Source organism: Mirounga leonina, unplaced genomic scaffold, assembly GCF_011800145.1.
Source record: "Mirounga leonina isolate KUSES-001 unplaced genomic scaffold, KU_Mleo_1.0 Mir_115, whole genome shotgun sequence".
Taxonomy (NCBI): Eukaryota; Metazoa; Chordata; class Mammalia; order Carnivora; family Phocidae; genus Mirounga; species Mirounga leonina.
The window spans coordinates 4,455,168-4,471,923 of record NW_023270268.1 but is presented as its reverse complement, the minus strand read 5'-3'; the positions used below and the strand labels follow the sequence as shown (position 1 = coordinate 4,471,923).

Here is a 16,756-nt window from a genome sequence, read left to right as displayed (position 1 = left end):
AAATCCTCAAATAATCTGCATATTTTGATTGTGGACCTAAATAAAAAAGCACACATGCACGCGCACACACACAAACACACACACCTTAGACACCAAGATACATTTGTAAAATATTCAAGAATGCTACTAATGTTAAAATAAATTTTGATTTTGCTAAAGTGTAAATACCAGGAAGTAGTTCTCTATAACTATTGTAACTTCGAGTAGGAAAAAACAAACAAAACCCCAAAAAAACCCTCTACGTAAATATGTCACTATTTGAACCTGTTTGAATGACTCCACTACTTACATAATCATTGCTAAGTGAAGCTGCTTTTATTACCTCAGTTTTTAAATCATGAAGACACTAAATTAAAGGCCAGCTAAGAAAGACATTAGATGCCTGTAACTTAGTTTCCTTATGCTGGATTCTTTGCATCGCTTTTATAATTGACTTACTATACTTGACTTATTACCTTGTGTCCCTTGACAATCTGGGAAGTAGTAATGGTCATTTGGGAATCTGGAATTATACAGATGAAGACTCCCTAAAATGTTCTCTCTTTACGTAAGTGGAAAGGAAGATGTGTTACTATAGGTATTCAAGGAAGTTCATATTGTTATGTTATGTCCCTGTGTTTGCATTAATAAAAGATACAGTAATATCTTGTTAACACCTGATGGCCCCCAATGATCCTTGCTTCTCGGTATTCACAACCAAGGTTTTTTTTCTAGTACTTCCACATTGTACCAGTTGGATCTGTGTGTTCAACCAAATACAGCAGAAGGGAAGGTATGTCAGCTCCAAAATTAGGTTATAAAAGCCTGTAGCTTCCATCTTGGGCTCTCTTTATTTCTCTCTTGGATCACTTGCTCTGGGGAAGCCAGTTGCCAGGTCATAAAGATGCTCACTGGGCTTTGGAGAGGCCCACATAGTGGGAATTGAGATCTCCAGTAGCCCACTAGGAACTGAGGCCTGCCGAAAACCATGCAGGTGAGTTTGGAAGCAGACAACCACTCCATCAAGCCTTCAGAAGACCACAGCCCCAGCTGATGGCTTGACTGTAACCTCACGAAAGACTGTGAGCCAGACCTGGCCAGCTAAGCCACCCTCTAATTCCTGATCCCCAGCAACTGTGAGGCAAAAAGCATTTTGTGTGTTTGTTTTAAGCTGTCAAGTTTGGGGATAATCTGTTACGCAGCAATTAATAGCGAAACACAGGGAACACCAACCTTATGACAGCATTATTTCTACAGAGCTGCAGGGCTAGGGAGAAAGCATTGGGCATCTTTTTTTTTTTCCCCTCTGGGAAAGTGGCTTTTAACCTTGTAAGGGTGATGAAAACTTGTAAAACTATGATAAACAATCAAGATCTCTTCCTTAGGAAAATGTACCTACACTCAGGGACATAATATTTTGCAGATGATGTCGGGGACTTTATTTAATCTCTGAAGCCTTTCTAGGAGTATACTCTGGGTGCAGGATGCCAATTAAAAAAACCCAGCCCCAGGAGAAGATCAGGTGGAAAAGTAGTGCCAGAAACAGGCAGGTGCTCCACTTGAATTAATAACCCCGGGAGTGTTGGCCACCAGAGAGCCTTTCACAGCAGCTCACACCTCTACTCTACTCCTGCAGGGGAAAGAAGCCACAGTATTTCGAAGAAGGCTGCCAAATGATGCCATGGATTGGGAAGGCCATTGCAATAGCTTGGCATTTAAGCTTTCCCACACTTCAGTCTGCTTTCACTTTTCTTTTTTTTCTCAAGTAAGCTCCATGCCCAGCATGGAACCCAATTAAGGGCTCAAACTCATGACCCTGAGATCAAGACCTGAGCTGAGGTCAAGAATCGAATGCTCAACCAACTGAGCCACCCAGGTGCCCCCAGTCTGCTTTCACTGTTTTAAAAAATGTTAATTCAGCAGTTAGCTATCGAGGCTTGAAACAGTAATGCTTGCTTCGGATCTTTAACCCGGGGCCCAGGCTCCTTGCTGTTGATCTCCTTAGTAGGACTGTTGGGAAATGCAATGTGTACAGCGAGTCATGCTGGCCCTCTGGGGAGGGTCTCTGTGGACACGGGGGTGCACACATGAACGGCAGCAGCACAAGAAGCATCCTCCTCATAGGCAAGCATCAAGGGTGCTTTTCCTGTTGCCTAGCCTTGAGAGTCTGGCAATGTGGCGCGGCTTTGGGGAAAAAAAGCATAATGTTTGTATATTTATCTGGGTGATTAGTATTTGCTTTTCAACACAACTCATTTATAAATTTTATGACTTGCCAAAATGAGAATCAGAGGGCAATTGTGTGTGTGTGAGTGTGTGTGTGTGTGTGTGTGTAAGGCGGGGGAGGGAAGGATGGGGAGAGAGAAAGCATAAAAAATAAACTGGCCTTCAGAAAACCTCCTCTCCATGAAGCTTATCGGACAGAAACACACTGCCTCCCTGTCCACTCGGGCCACCCCTACGCTACTGTGAGTACAACAGAGCCTCTCCTTACTTCGTCCTTTTATCCAGGAAACACAATTAAAAGCCTACCATGTGTCAGGCTATCCTTTGCACCACCAATAACTTAATCATAAGAAAAGTCTAAGTAGCCCACACATATGCAGAATCTTCTAGGATTGCACGTGGGCAGTTATCCTTCTACAGCTCCCTCTCTCAGACTCTGCTAACTCCAGAGCTCTGAGCCAGATTATTCAATCATTAAAGTTCTATTTTATTGTATCCAAGAAATGCAGTGAGGATCTAGAAGAGATCACAGAAACCTGTGTCAACATGAAAGAAACGCACTGTTGGTGGAATTTGAATTTCCTCTGCAGCTTCATGCTGAAGGATCCAGCACGAGCTGGAGGACCTGGGAAACTGGCTTGGGCCTGAAACCTCCAAGGTCAGAAGTCCTCCTCCACCCTAAGCCGTGGAGCCTAGGTCTCTAGTCTGGCTCGGTAATGGCCTCCAGAGCAAATCCCAACAGGAGGTAGGATGGCCCACCTAACCCAGCCAAGCCACGGAAGGTCTGCACCAAGGAGCTGCCACCTCTACGGTTGCAAAGGGAAGAGCCCCCAACATCTTCGGAGGCTGCCAAATGATTCCATGGCATGGAGAAGCTACGGCCCTCGCTTGCCCTTTTAGCTTTCTTGCATTTAGATCCAGCTGTTTTAAATCACTTTTTCATTTTTATTTAGTTTAATCGCATTTTATTTTGGCCACAGTGGGTAAAAGGATAGAAAAATCCCCACCACATTTTCTTTGCTGGGATTTGAACAAAAGAAATCATTTTATGATTATTGCCTTGTGACAAACTGCTCACAGACCTAATTTGATGTGAAACTGAGGGGGAAGATGAGTATTATCACTTAACTTTGATGTAATAAAATGCCTCTGCTTGCTAAGAAAGCAGAAAACTCCATGTTTATGTATGTGATTAACAGATTCTCTTTCTTTTTTATATGTCTTTCTTCTGCACCACGTTAGTGTTAGCAGGACAACACTTGGCTGTCTGCAGGCTAATATGGATGTGAAGGCATTTTTTCAAATCTGACAACCTCACTGGGTCCATTTTAGTGACCAAAATCACGCCTCTATTCCCCCTTAGGTCACGTCCTAGGAACACACACAACCCTTGGCTACTTTTCCGTCACTTCCCTGAACCAGGTCCTCTTCCAGAAACACCTCTGGTGAGCTGCCGTTGGATTTGTCCCTGGCTCCAGCCTCCTGAGTCCTACCAGCTGGCTGTCTGGGGAAGGACCGCACTAAAGAGGCAATTAAAACAACTACTCACATCGTGTGCAAATATTCTCTCCCTCACTCTCTGATATTCCTCTTCTCTCTCTTCAATTGATTTACTTCGTCTGTCATCTCTAAAGGGATGCATTCTGTTTTGCTGAACAGAAAAAAGAAATCAGTACGGTTATCCAAGTTGAGCTGCTGGAAATCTGCAGTTAAGCAACTGTCAGCTGAGAATAATAAATGTTCATTTAAATAAATGGAGCATGAAGAGTCTCATTCCCTCTGGTCCCTAAGGAGGCAGTGCTGGCATGTGTGGTGTGCCGTGTGTGTGCATGACACGCAGTGGCAGGTGTCTTCTGCTCCTGCGGGTCTCCCCACTGGATGCAGGGAGTACAGCTGTTTCCAGAACGAAAGCACCTGGACGTGTGTCAGGTGTTTGGCCAGCTCAGCTATGACGTGGGTCACAGGGAGGGACTCTGTCTCCTTTGCTAGCCCGTGTGCCTTGGAGTCCTTAGACAAAGGAGGAATGCTGAGGAAGTGGCTAGTTCAAGGCGGCTAAGGGAAGAAACGGCTCTGAAAACCTGGGCACTAGAGACACAGAACAAGGGAACCGAGCAAGTAATGGGCAGAAAGGAAACTGGACTTGATGTCTCCAGTCCTAATTTGTGTTTCTTCTTTACTCAATGACTGATCCTGTGCCCTGCGTTTTTGCATAGAAGGTAGAAGCTAAATTTGAAAAGCTGTTTGTTGATTGAGGTCAATGCCAAGGAATCTAAAGTAACAATCCAAAGAACCCAGCATGAGGACTGTTCTTCAGCCTTGTATCTGCACCACTGCCTGCATCTCAACGACCCTCCCATCGTCTTCTTGCCATTCCTCACAAAATGCTCTGCATTAACCACGTTCATCCATCCATTCAACAAATGCCCACTAAGTACACGACACAGGCATGTGGCTCGGAGTCAACGGGAGCTACTTGTCACTTGATGGTGGTAGCGGTGGGGGTAGGAAGAAATGAGATACAAATGACGAACAGGTTTTTTTAAAAAAAGTGCGTCAGAGATGCACGTACTGGCTTCCAGTGACTCACTGAGAGCCATTAAAGTAATAACTTCAGCAAGATGCATATTGTCTTACCTTTAAGAATTCTAAAGCAAAGTCTATTTTCAAAAGATCTATTTTGATTGTCAGAGACACAAAGTGTAATTGTAATGGCATTATATAACTCCCTACTGTTCTAATTATTGTTTAACATTTGTTTTCTTTTGCCATTCACTTAGTTTTCTTCCTAATCACCCAGGATGCCACCCCCCCACCCCCAATCTGGAGAAGAGGTTTAGCAAAGTCTCTCTACCCTTGCCAAGGAACCATAAATAAGGCTACTCTAGGACAATGTAATGTTTTGTCACAAGCAAAATACACAAAAAGGATAAAGTTCTGCTACAGTGCATGCAAAACAAGCACACGGTTTACATGGACAGTAGAACATGGGAAGGAGGAGCGGGGAGACTAAAACATGAACTCGATTCTTTTCCGTGAAGACTTATTTTAGGAGAGTTGCAAAATCCACCTGTCCTCACCATAACAAGGTTTGTTCTTTACAGCTACACCAGTTGGTCATCGGTCCATATTGAGAATCCAGCTCAATTTGTGCACAACTGAAGGACAAAGCTGTAGGAGTGGAAGGACTGCCATAGTTACACAGACATCTGGAAATGTGATGACAAAGCTTTCCCCGACAGCTCCGGCTGGTGGCATCCCAACCCGCCCAACACATGCAGCAGGAACTGCGCCAAGCACCACCCATGCAGCCCAACACAGAGCCATTGCTGAAGCAATCAGGACATGTTCTCTTGGCTACCCACTGAATGCCAGAGGGGGAGGCGAGGGGGCAAGGAGGTTGGAAAGAGGACAGTCAGTATTGGAGGCAGGGCGGGGGGGGATGGGGAGCTGGGGGAGGGAGAAGGGGACAACAGGACGACAAGAACATGAGTCAGCCCACCTTCAAAAACAACAATGTCAGCCACTCTCAAACTTGAGAACCAACCTGATTGTCTTCTTTATCAATACTAGAGTTATCTCGCTTCAAGATAAACCGCTTCTGGGATTCTTCACCTTTTTCATCTTTTAAATGTTCACAAAACCTTTGCTCTGGTCTGCCAGCAAAGTAAAACATATCAATAAAAAAGTTTTCCCCCCTGTTTAAAGTTATTTTCTTAGTGCTGTTTTTCCCCCACAGTGGCATTCAACTTAAAAAAAAAAAAAAAAAAAAAAAGAAGTTACGCATGGTTTTGACACTAGAATTGCCGGCATTATACAGATAGGTAATAATATGTCACTTCCCAGCTTTTGTTAGAATACCTTTTGTTGTTTGGAATTCGAAGCCTTGTTTGCTAAATGCTTCTCACCATGGCTGAAGTTAAAACATTTTAAAGGCCTGAACATATATAGCGTATAGATGTTTTCTTTCATTATTTTGACCTCCACCGCTCCTGAATTCAATCAAGTTCACAGCCACATTGTCAAACGAATGCACATGTTTAGAACTTGGGCAGGCCATATTAATTCACCAATGTCTGCAGACTAGGGGGACAGCTCCTGTTATATCGTCCCACTCAAGTGCCATTAGAATCCATAGCAAGAGAGGATCATCTATAAATTCTTTCCATCTTTCTCAATGACAAATGCTCTGGAATCTGGCTCCTGTAGACTCCAACATCCTTGACCATGTCTTGTAAATCAGTTCAGTAATTGGGGAAACAGGACACATTTAGTTTAAACAACTTAATGGCTGATTAGCATGGGGGAAATGCTCCAAGCAGTTACACACTATTGATTAGTCAATTGATTTTTTAGGTCCTCTTAATCATTTTGTATTATTACTGGAAAGGGCTCCACGTTCTTGTTAATTTCCCACACTCGTCACTGCATGCCACAGAACTCAATGAATGGCTCGGGCATGGGTTCACTCCCAGAGGAAGTGCTAAAATGTTTGTCCCGGGTTTAGAAGTTGTTATTGATGACTCTCATTAAAGCGTCTCTGTCATGTCTGATGTATTACTTCTGAAGCCCAGTGGGTTTTCTATCTCTACTGGGCTCATTATGCATTCTGTATTGGAAAGCCACTTCTCAGTGTCTGTTGTTTAATATAGGTGACCAGTAATTAAGGGAATCTCATAATTTCCTTCTAGCTCCCAAATAAGCAAACAGCACGTTGAAAACAAAGGAGTCGTTTAAGTGTATAGTTCAAATCTTGACAAGATGCATCCTTTACTCAAATACGTGTACACAGATTATACTGATCTGTGAGCAGACACTAACAGAAAATTGGAATAATACCAGTTACGGCTTCCAGAACTGTGTATGATTTTTGCAAAATGGTATCATTGTCATACTCAATCCTTACACTAAAACTCTGATGTAGGAGGAACAAATATTTCATGCCTCTTTTACAGATAAAGAAACCATCCCTCCGTGATCCTTTTGACTCCCAAGTTTATAGATTTTCCCAGCAAGCCACAGGCATCAAACAGCCTATTCACATCCTTGCAGAGATGTGATTCAGTCTCTCTGCTTCCACAGCACACAGCAAGCCAGAGGCCCTCCAGCCTCACAAGGAAGAACAAAACCCCTGCATGACATCATCCGAAAGATCAATGGAGATGTTTTCCACCAAAATTAAAATGTAAAATATGATACAACAAACAATCTGCAAGTGCAAATATGGCATTTGAAAATGAGAACACTAAGGGAACAAAGTAAACTTGCACTTTACGGTGAAAAGGCCATTTCCAGTGGAGAAATTAAACGTGTCTTGTGTTGCATGCTTATAGCACACTTCTTATTCCACTGGATAGTCTTATAATGTTAGTGTGAGTATGGGCAGGCCACTGTAAATGATAACAATTCTCCAGGAATTTTTTTAAAGCCTCTTAATGTTTTCAGCCAATACTTAGATGTTACCTTTTTTTTTTCTTTTTTTTAATGTAGCAAGTGAAATTGGGATATCAACTTAGATACAAATGCTGATTGTGTCAATGCTAAGTAAGTCTCTCTGAATGTACTTAAACTCCATAGTCTGGTGAATTCTAGTAGATAAAATGCTTTGCTTGCTGCTAAGTTTACAGATCTATTTCTTATATTTGTTGCTAATAGTCTGTAACTGTTCATTTAGATATAAAGTGGTCTGGAAATGTGAACTTTTTTTTTATTATTTTTTTTTAAAGATTTTATTTATTTATTTGAGACAGAGAGAATGAGAGACAGAGAGCATGAGAGGGAAGAGGGTCAGAGGGAGAAGCAGACTCCCCGCCGAGCAGGGAGCCCGATGCGGGACTCGATCCCGGGACTCCAGGATCATGACCTGAGCCGAAGGCAGTCGCTTAACCAACTGAGCCACCCAGGCGCCCAGGAAATGTGAACTTTTTGATTCACGAGCAGAAGGTGAATTTGCTTTAGGCTAACTTCTTTAAGAAGAAAACTGCTTTGAGATTTCAGCATACTAACCAGGGTGAGAATGCGAGCTCCCTGTTGGTAGAGACCTTGTTTTTTAAAGACTTAATTCTTAGTGCCTAGAATGGTGCCTGGAATATGGGAAGCATTTGGTTGAATAAATAAATTAACCTATGTATGAACAAATGAAAATTTAATAGAGCTGTTTATAAATCACTGTATTTTAGAGACAGATCAAAGAGTCACTGAATAAGATATGCAGTCATAAATTTTTAAATTATAAAATGACAAGAGAGAGTTTGGTTCGTAGAATCATAAATTCAAATTTAGAACATGAGGAAGATCTTTAAAAATCAAATTTATCTTTTGGTTCAAGTTGACCAAAAAGGATCATGTTACTTTTAAAAAGTTTTTAAAATTTGAGGGGCTTTTGGGAAAAGAGGTGGAAATGAGAATCTCAGTTTTTTTTTGTTTTTTTTTTTTTGTTTTTAGTTTTGGAACTTCTCAGTTTAAAGTGTTATAGCTACAAGAGCTGTTCAAACATTATTTTTGAAATTTCATTTGCATTTCCTCATAGTGCTGGCTTATTTGGTTTTCATAGCAGAACTTATTTAGGAAAAATACATCTATCACATAAGAAAAGAATAGTCAAAGGAGCTTGTTCTAATCAATAATGTAAATGTGATTCAGAGCAAAAGTATTTCTTGTTCTGATACATATTATGCAAAGTGCATTCTCCATAATAGCTTTTCAAAAATATCTTGTTTAAATTTTTTTTCAGACTTTAGAACCTAATAGTCGAAATTATTAGTTCCTTCATGATTTTCCAAAACTATTTTAAGTGATTACAAAATAACCACTTGAAGTTTGTGTAAAACGGGGCGGGCGGGGGCCTAATAAGATTGTTCCAGGTTGATTTTTTCGGGAATTATCTATTACTCTAGAGTTAAAGGGTAATTTGCAGTTTAAACTCAGGCAAACTAAAGTATACAACTGAAGTTTTGCATGTGATTGAACTACAAATTACTGGTAATGCACCATTATATTAGAGCTTTTAAAAATCCTTTTTACCACAAGTTTAACATCATAGTAATGTTTTTTCTTAGCCATAAAAATGAATGGAATAGAAGTAATATATTATGGACCTTTGTTTAAAATGGGAATGAATAACTTTCGGGGTATCAATATGAGGATGTAACTCTAAGACAAACTCCTCCAAGCTGCAAAATGTTATGGTATTTATTAAATTAATGATAACTAGAGTTGATTACATACATATCTCCTAGTCATGCATGACACATGTCTAATTGCTTTTTCCTGATGGACAATAGTCCATGAGGTATTATTTCTAGCTTTCTCTCTATCATCATCAAGAAGCAGAGAAAAGGGATTTAATGTTTCTTCTTGATGAAAAGATAGTTTCTTCTTCTTAAGGCACAATCTGTAGTAGGTATTTATTGTAAAACTCATTGTTCGTGTGTGGTGAACAGTACTGACATTTCCAGTCAGTGTCTTGGTATCTCCAAACAAACCTCTGAAAAATCAGAATTAAGTCCTCATTGTTCCTCATTAGACACGGCTCAGGAACTGAGAGGCAGTGTGGCTGAGTGAAACCCTGAGTAATACATTCAAACTCTGTCTTCTAGTCAATCTGTTACAATTTTAGGTTTTTTTTTTCCTCCTTGAAGCTTAAAATAAATGAACACTCATTATTATTTTAAAAATCTTTTTCATCTAGAAATATTTTCACCACCAATTTCTTGAGACCAAATTTATTAGATTTCTTCCAAATAGTTAAGCCTAATCCCCCCATTCCCCACATATACACAGATGAAAAATTCAATTCTACTAAATATGGATAGGCTCAAACGGATGCCTTTGAATTTCATACCGAATAACTGAAAGACAGTCATCAATATGCATAAGTATCTTAACAAAGAAAGGTTTCTGTGCACAATAGGATACAATATTTTGATGGTCTAAGACATCTATCAAAAATATTTTAATAGTCGAACATATTAGGGGAGTCTAAGAAGCACTGTTCCCTTAGTACTTTTAAGTCAATTAAAATATTTATAGCTGATGTCTTTAATTTAAAAAATAAAGTCCTACATTCTTCTTCAAGTATTTTGCAACATCCCCTACCATTTGGTCATTTTATACCATTTCATTGTCTTTTAAATGAGACCACATCTTACAAACCCCATATATGCAGTGCTAAGTACCCAGCTTCCTTTATTCACATCTTTCAAATTCACGTTCTCAATTTTCTATACCTTTGACAAAATCATTTTATTCTTCTTTGTCTCGATTGTGCATAAAAACAGAGACATGCAAGCTAACATGGGACTTGACCTTGACCCTCCTTTAACATAAGGCTATTCATGAGCGACAACAACGTTAAGCAGAATGCCCAAAACAACAAAGGTCTATAAGGCATCTCCTCGTATTGGTGCCAGTACCCTGGAAAGCAGGCTATTTGCATTAAAAGAGCCTTATAATTGTCAGTCCACCTTGACAAAGGGATTCCATTTCCAAGAATGAAGCCAAATAAAATAGTAACACATGGATACACAGTGTCATTGTTCAAGACAGGGAAACAGTGGAAATCCAGGTGGCCTGATTAAGTAGCTTAAAATATCTCCGTATGTAATATGCAGCTCTATAAAATGATATCCAAGGCTACCAAGATAGAAAAGTGATGTCTAAGAGGATATACTATAATCACATTTATGTTGAAAGTATAATATCTAATAAGAATAATGACAGTAGTTGTCTCTGGATGGTAGAGTAATGGACAACTTTTACTTCTAACTTTTTATATATTTGTGATTACTATAATAAATAGCATTTTACAACAACAAATAATAAACGCTATAGGTTTAGAAATATCTGAAACCAATTCAACGACCTACAAGTGGCTTGTATATAATCATTGAATTGTGGACAATTAAAATATTCTTATCTTTGGAATATTTTCTTTCATGTCCTATATTATTTTATGATCTAAAGTGGATATTTAGTTGTTTCATTTTGTCAGAAAAATCACCCTTTTTATTGCTGTATCCTTGTTGATCAAGATGCATAGAGACTTGCATTTACTAATGATACTGTGATTATAATAACTAAGTGATAGTGTTTAATCTCAAGATCTTTTTCTTCCTCTTTAAAGGGAGAATTCAAATAATAATGATACAGAAAAAAGATAAGATGGATGAGGGGGGAAAAAAAGGAGAAATTATGAAATTTGAAAAAGAGAAAGAAATCCTATGCATTAAGACCTAGAAGTTTATATTCTGTGTTTGTGAATTTGGCTATTTCTGAACAGTACTGAGCATGGTATTGCTAACAATACCAAGGAGTCACACACATCAGATGGATACACTTAGCCTAACAAAACAAGCATGTTTCTGCAAGTTTACCTATAAATTGAGAATTTCCACAAATGAAAAAAAGCTTTTTTAAAAGGGGCTAGATTATCACTGAACTTTTCTTTCTTTAAGTTCTCCATCCTTCCATTTCAATATTACATGAACAGTAAAAGGCAGTAGCATTAACATACGCAATGACCAAAGCCCCATTACCCCCAAAGCAAAATGCATTTGAATAATCCAATAGCTTTATATAAAATGGATGTGAACTAGCATACTAAATTTAACATAGCAGTAGTTATAATAATTAAAGTAAGTTTTAAACAATTCACATATAAATACTGATAAGTGGGCCCAACAAAAGTTTGTCTTTTCAAAACATGCATTGTGGTGTCTTTTCAGCTCTGCACCTTACTAAATGTGTGCTTTTTGCAATTTACTTCACATCCCTAAGACAGAGATGTTGTTTGGTTATTCTGTTGTAAAAACGGAAAGCAATAATAATTCTTATCTGAGAGTGTTTGGGAGGATCAAGGAGATACCAGATAATGCAAGTTATGTGTCCAGCCCAAGGCCAGGCACGAGTAAATACTCAGTAGACGTTATAAGCCATCATTACCATTGTTCGTGTCTTTCTGAGAGGTCAAAATCTTAAGGTACCCCCAACGACTATTGAACCGACATTTACATTAATGTTAATTTTAATTAGGATAAATCCAATCTGCACTATAATATTCAAATAATGGTTTGATTCATGAGTTCCAAATGAAGCAGTAACAATTGTCTGAAAGTAATGTTTTCTTTGGAAACTGCTGAATGTGATTATTGTTTCTTGGCATGAAAAGCTTTTTGCTTACACGTTACAATGCTGTGTATAAAAACATTCCATTTAAGCTTATATGCAAATATAGTATTTTACTTGCTGAGAAGGTCCAGAGTGATCAATGTGCTTTAACTGATAATGACTAAATATTTTTTGTAGGTGTAAGGAAATGCTGGGTTTTTTTTCTTTCATTTTCCTGGTTTAAAGGGCAGATGGGTGGGAAGCGAGGGCTATGCTCCCCTGGGAACGCTGTGGTATCTAGAAAGCCTGGGAGGTTGAAAGGAGTATAGCTGTGGGGTAAAATGTATTAGGAACGCATCCACTTCCCGAGGTAGATTCCAGTTTATTGTTTGAAGATTGGTACCAATCATTACAATCTAGCATTTAAGCATGCGATTCAATGGAAACCAGACAACTTTGACCAGTAAAACACAACTTCTCTTTCTACTGTATGGCCAATTCTATCTTCCCTAAAATTGTGATAACATGCTCATGGCCTCTCCACTCTCAGAAATCTTAAGATCAACAAGACACAAGAACTACATCAAGAAGACCAGCTCTTCATTAGATACAGCCAGACCTGTATCTTCAAGTATGCCTGAAAACTTTCCCCGAGGCACAAGGACTGAAGTGACTGCCAACCCTAAAGGTGGACCTAGAAGCAAGAAAGGGAGAACTCTGCAACTGGGTCTCATTCTGCTGCCTACAGCGAGCAAAGCACCAAGTTCTAGTAATATCGTTTCCTCCAAAACCATCGCACATTTGGGATAATACTGCATGCAGTATATGTGTGGACAGTGAACCCTTCTCCAACGGTCCCAACCCGTATGACACAGATCATATATTTACACACACACACACTCAGGTGTGTGGGCATGCACACACAGACACACAGTACTGATGAAAATTATCTTGGTTCCTTAACTATAAACAGAAGAGGGACATGTTTTATAGCCTATAGTCTTTTGTTCAAAGCATGACACTGAACATGAGACAACCTTTTCACTTGGCACCATCTAAGAACCTGGAACTGGGTTTGGTCTTACTTCAACATATGTCGGGACAGTTTTTAACCCAGTGTGTTCTGGAATTTTGTTGGCATCACAGTTTTAACATCCACCTTGATATTACCATTGTTTCATTGAGTTCCTTGCTCAACTTTAAAAAATAATGAAATGCAAATTAGAATTTTGTAAGGAAACCAAGGGAATTTGGTTTCCTTCTTGCTTTTTCATCATTTCAGAGTATTGGTTCTATTCACATTAGTGCTTGTTTCCCTGACCTGAGGAGAAGGGTCATGGCTGAGGCAGGAACAGCAGATTTCAGTCTTGGATTTTCTGTGAGTTGACTAAGTAAGATCAAGACACAAATCTCTTTTTGCTCCTGTAAAATGGTTTAGCTTTATCTACCTTGAACATTGTGAGCTAAATAGAGTATTTATTTATTTAAAAGAATTATCACTCCATGGGAAAGCCCTTTTAAGAGAAAGCTACATTAAAGATCCTAATGTGATAGAAGGAGCATGCATGTTTCATTTCCACAATTAAGGGGTAAATCATCCATGCAACACTCCAGGGGCCATAAATAATTTCAAGTGGGGAAAGGAACACAACAAACTTACTTTCTCTCCTCACGATATATTTTTGAGACTTACCTATCTCATCTACAGAATGCGATCTCTGAGGCATTTGAGAATAATAATATAAGAAAATGCAGCATTTGTGAGAAATGATACAGAGTTTGGCCAATATTAACAAATCAGTCTTACTTGAGCCTGAGTATTGATTAAAGGACTAGGTTGTCAGTTCAGTAAATAAAGCTTCATGGCTTTGCTGAGAGCAATGTGATTCTTAGTTAGGTTTCTGATCTTTGGCTTCAAGTCAGATGCTTTTCAAGGCTATTCCTATGAAAAAATGCAGAGTAAATTTACCATGTTTAGAAATAACAAGATGCCAACCAACCACTCATAGATTTCCAAGAGGCACTTAAATAAATTGATGTCTAATCTTCTTCAGAGGATCATTAAGCAAGCAGCAGTATCGGGATGCTACTCAGTTTACTGAGGGTGCTATTCACATGCCCAGTCAAAGAAAAGGAAATAGAACACATGTGGGAAGGAAAGCTTGGGGTTTTAGTTAGTTTGTTTGTTTTGGTCTAAATGCCCTGGATCACCTGCAGGGAGTGAAATGCTCAAGAGTCAAAAATGGATGATTCCCATTTTAAACCTTAGCCTCTTCTGGAAACTGAGCAGAACAGACGTCCATTGCTGCTCTAACCCTCCTCTCTGTGTCTGTCGCTGGGCGGGTGGAAGGTCCCACAGTCCTGCCTCATAGTGCAAGATTTAGCCATCACTTCAGGGATTCCCAACAAAGTCAACTGGGCTCAACTGCTTCATGAAAGAGAAGCTTATCGTTCTTGTGATTTACCAAATAGCTAGCTCAGTTAAATATTCTTTGTGCAACAAAGGAACAAGCCAACTCTGGTCATCACTACCCAGGTCCACACTTCTCAGGAATCCAGGCATTGTGTTCTCTTAAGGTGTAGGCCCAAATCTCTGCCTTTGGGTCACTATTCTCGTTTCATGGTTTCTGAGGCCAAGGACCTCTCTTCTCCAGTGGAGATGTCATTTCCAGAAGGAAATGCTCTGCATTGCACCGAGAGTAGGGGATTTGAGGCAATGACTGTGGGCGGGTGCCAAAGTCAAAAGAAAAAATATTCAAGAGATGACAACCTTCTAACATGACAATTATCTGGGACTAGTTAAACAGTTACTCTGACATTTGCAAAGACATTCAGATACACATGGGACTCTCTTTCCCTATGACTGATCTTGGCCCTTTGGAAAACATTAATGCAAGGGAATGGTTTCAAGCCTCCAAATGATACAACCTGAGCATATATCGTTTCTCTAAGATGGAGAAAGGCAGATAGAGGTAAAAAAAAAAAAAAAATCATCTAATAAAAGAACAGTGGGCTGCTTTGGGCTAAACACCTAGAAAAGTAAGCAAAAGACAGTGTGGAGATCGGAAAGGCAGACAAAGAGAAGGGCAAAGTTTCTCATATAAAAATAGACAGATATATTTGTAGCATTTAAATATTTTTTATAAAATCATGTTCATATTTTTAGCCTCAGTCCTAAAAAAAAAAAAAAAAGCAACAGTATAGAGAGTAAGTACATTTTAAATATCACTTGCAGTACCCAAATAACACAGACCTTAACACCCCCTACCCAGATTCCCAAGGGGCTCATTCGGTGCTACCACCTAATCTGACAGTTAACAAAGAATCCCAACTGAAAAAAACTTAAAAGTGCTACAGAGTGAAACATATTTCTGGCAACATATGGGGGAAAGAGGGATAAACTAAAGGTGATAGAACATACCAGGGTGAGTCTCAGCTCAAAAACGCCATCTGTCATTTCAACAAAAGGCAGTGAATTTTAATGAGGAGCATCCCCAACTACTCAGACCCAATTTGTGAACCAATAGGTGTGCTGGGAGGCTCCAGGTGACACATACTCACCTGTTCTTACCCCGGCTAGCTCCAGCGGTGCTGGAGGGTCAGGTGACTTCCTTGTCAACACTCTGAAGTACCCGGGTTTGCTCAGAGGAAGGCACTTTCTTGGAATGTCTCCCACATGAGCATGGCTGGCATTTCCTACTCTCTCTGGACTACTGTATCCTTCAACCCCACCCCAAGCTCTTGTGGCTCTGGCATGAAACCATGGATTTAGACAATTAGGTTGCCTGAGGCAGTAATTTCATAATAATACAATAGGTAGGTTTACCTCCTACACTGATATTATTAAGTATAGCTTTTTTCATTTTTAGGGGGGAAAAAGATGGAAGTAGAGTAAAGCAAGGTTGAAATTGAATCAATATCATCCCCCAACCAAATATCACATCTTGCAGTAGTGATAAACACAGAGAATGTAAGAAGAACTATCAAATTGTGGGAAGTATACGTTATTTACTGATACCACTGAGTTCATCTTCAAAAATATCTCCCCTTCCCCCTGGGCCTGTTCATTGTTTCTTATCAGATAGCAAAAGACTTCAAAGAGGTGGAATTCCCCACCAATCCAGGGAATCTTGTTGAGGATTTTGCCTAAGATGTTCTGGGTGTTTTTGCTCTAAGAGAGTTAGATTATTTAAGAAAATTGTTCTTAGCATTTAACAAACTGACTTGGATCCCAGCCATGCTAATCATTGCTTCTCTGTAGGCCCCAAATTGAACCTGAGTGTGTGCCTCGTTTTCTGCTTCTGTAAAATAAGGCTCTAATTACTTAGGTTGTAAATATGTTTTCAGGATTAAATGGAATAATATACATGAAATAAGAGGTAAAGTATCCAATGCAATGAATAATAAGTAGGTAATGATCTTATATCACTTAAATAACTGAAAAGTC

General features: G+C 39.4%; 1 protein-coding gene across 14 annotated transcripts in view; it reads right to left on the bottom strand.

Moving 5' to 3' along the window:
• Window positions 1–16,756, bottom strand: part of ARPP21 (cAMP regulated phosphoprotein 21) — a 155,079-nt gene that overhangs the window by 81,460 nt on the left and 56,863 nt on the right. For 11 of the 14 annotated variants that reach the window (XM_034991723.1, XM_034991778.1, XM_034991713.1 and 8 more), the window contains exons 10-11: window positions 5,750–5,858; window positions 3,755–3,856 (exon numbers count right to left, since the gene is read on the bottom strand). In XM_034991723.1, the coding sequence (XP_034847614.1) occupies window positions 3,755–3,856; window positions 5,750–5,858 (211 nt within the window). The remainder of the gene's footprint in view (window positions 1–3,754; window positions 3,857–5,749; window positions 5,859–16,756) is intronic. The other 3 variants (XM_034991805.1, XM_034991788.1, XM_034991798.1) reach the window with 1 other exon arrangement.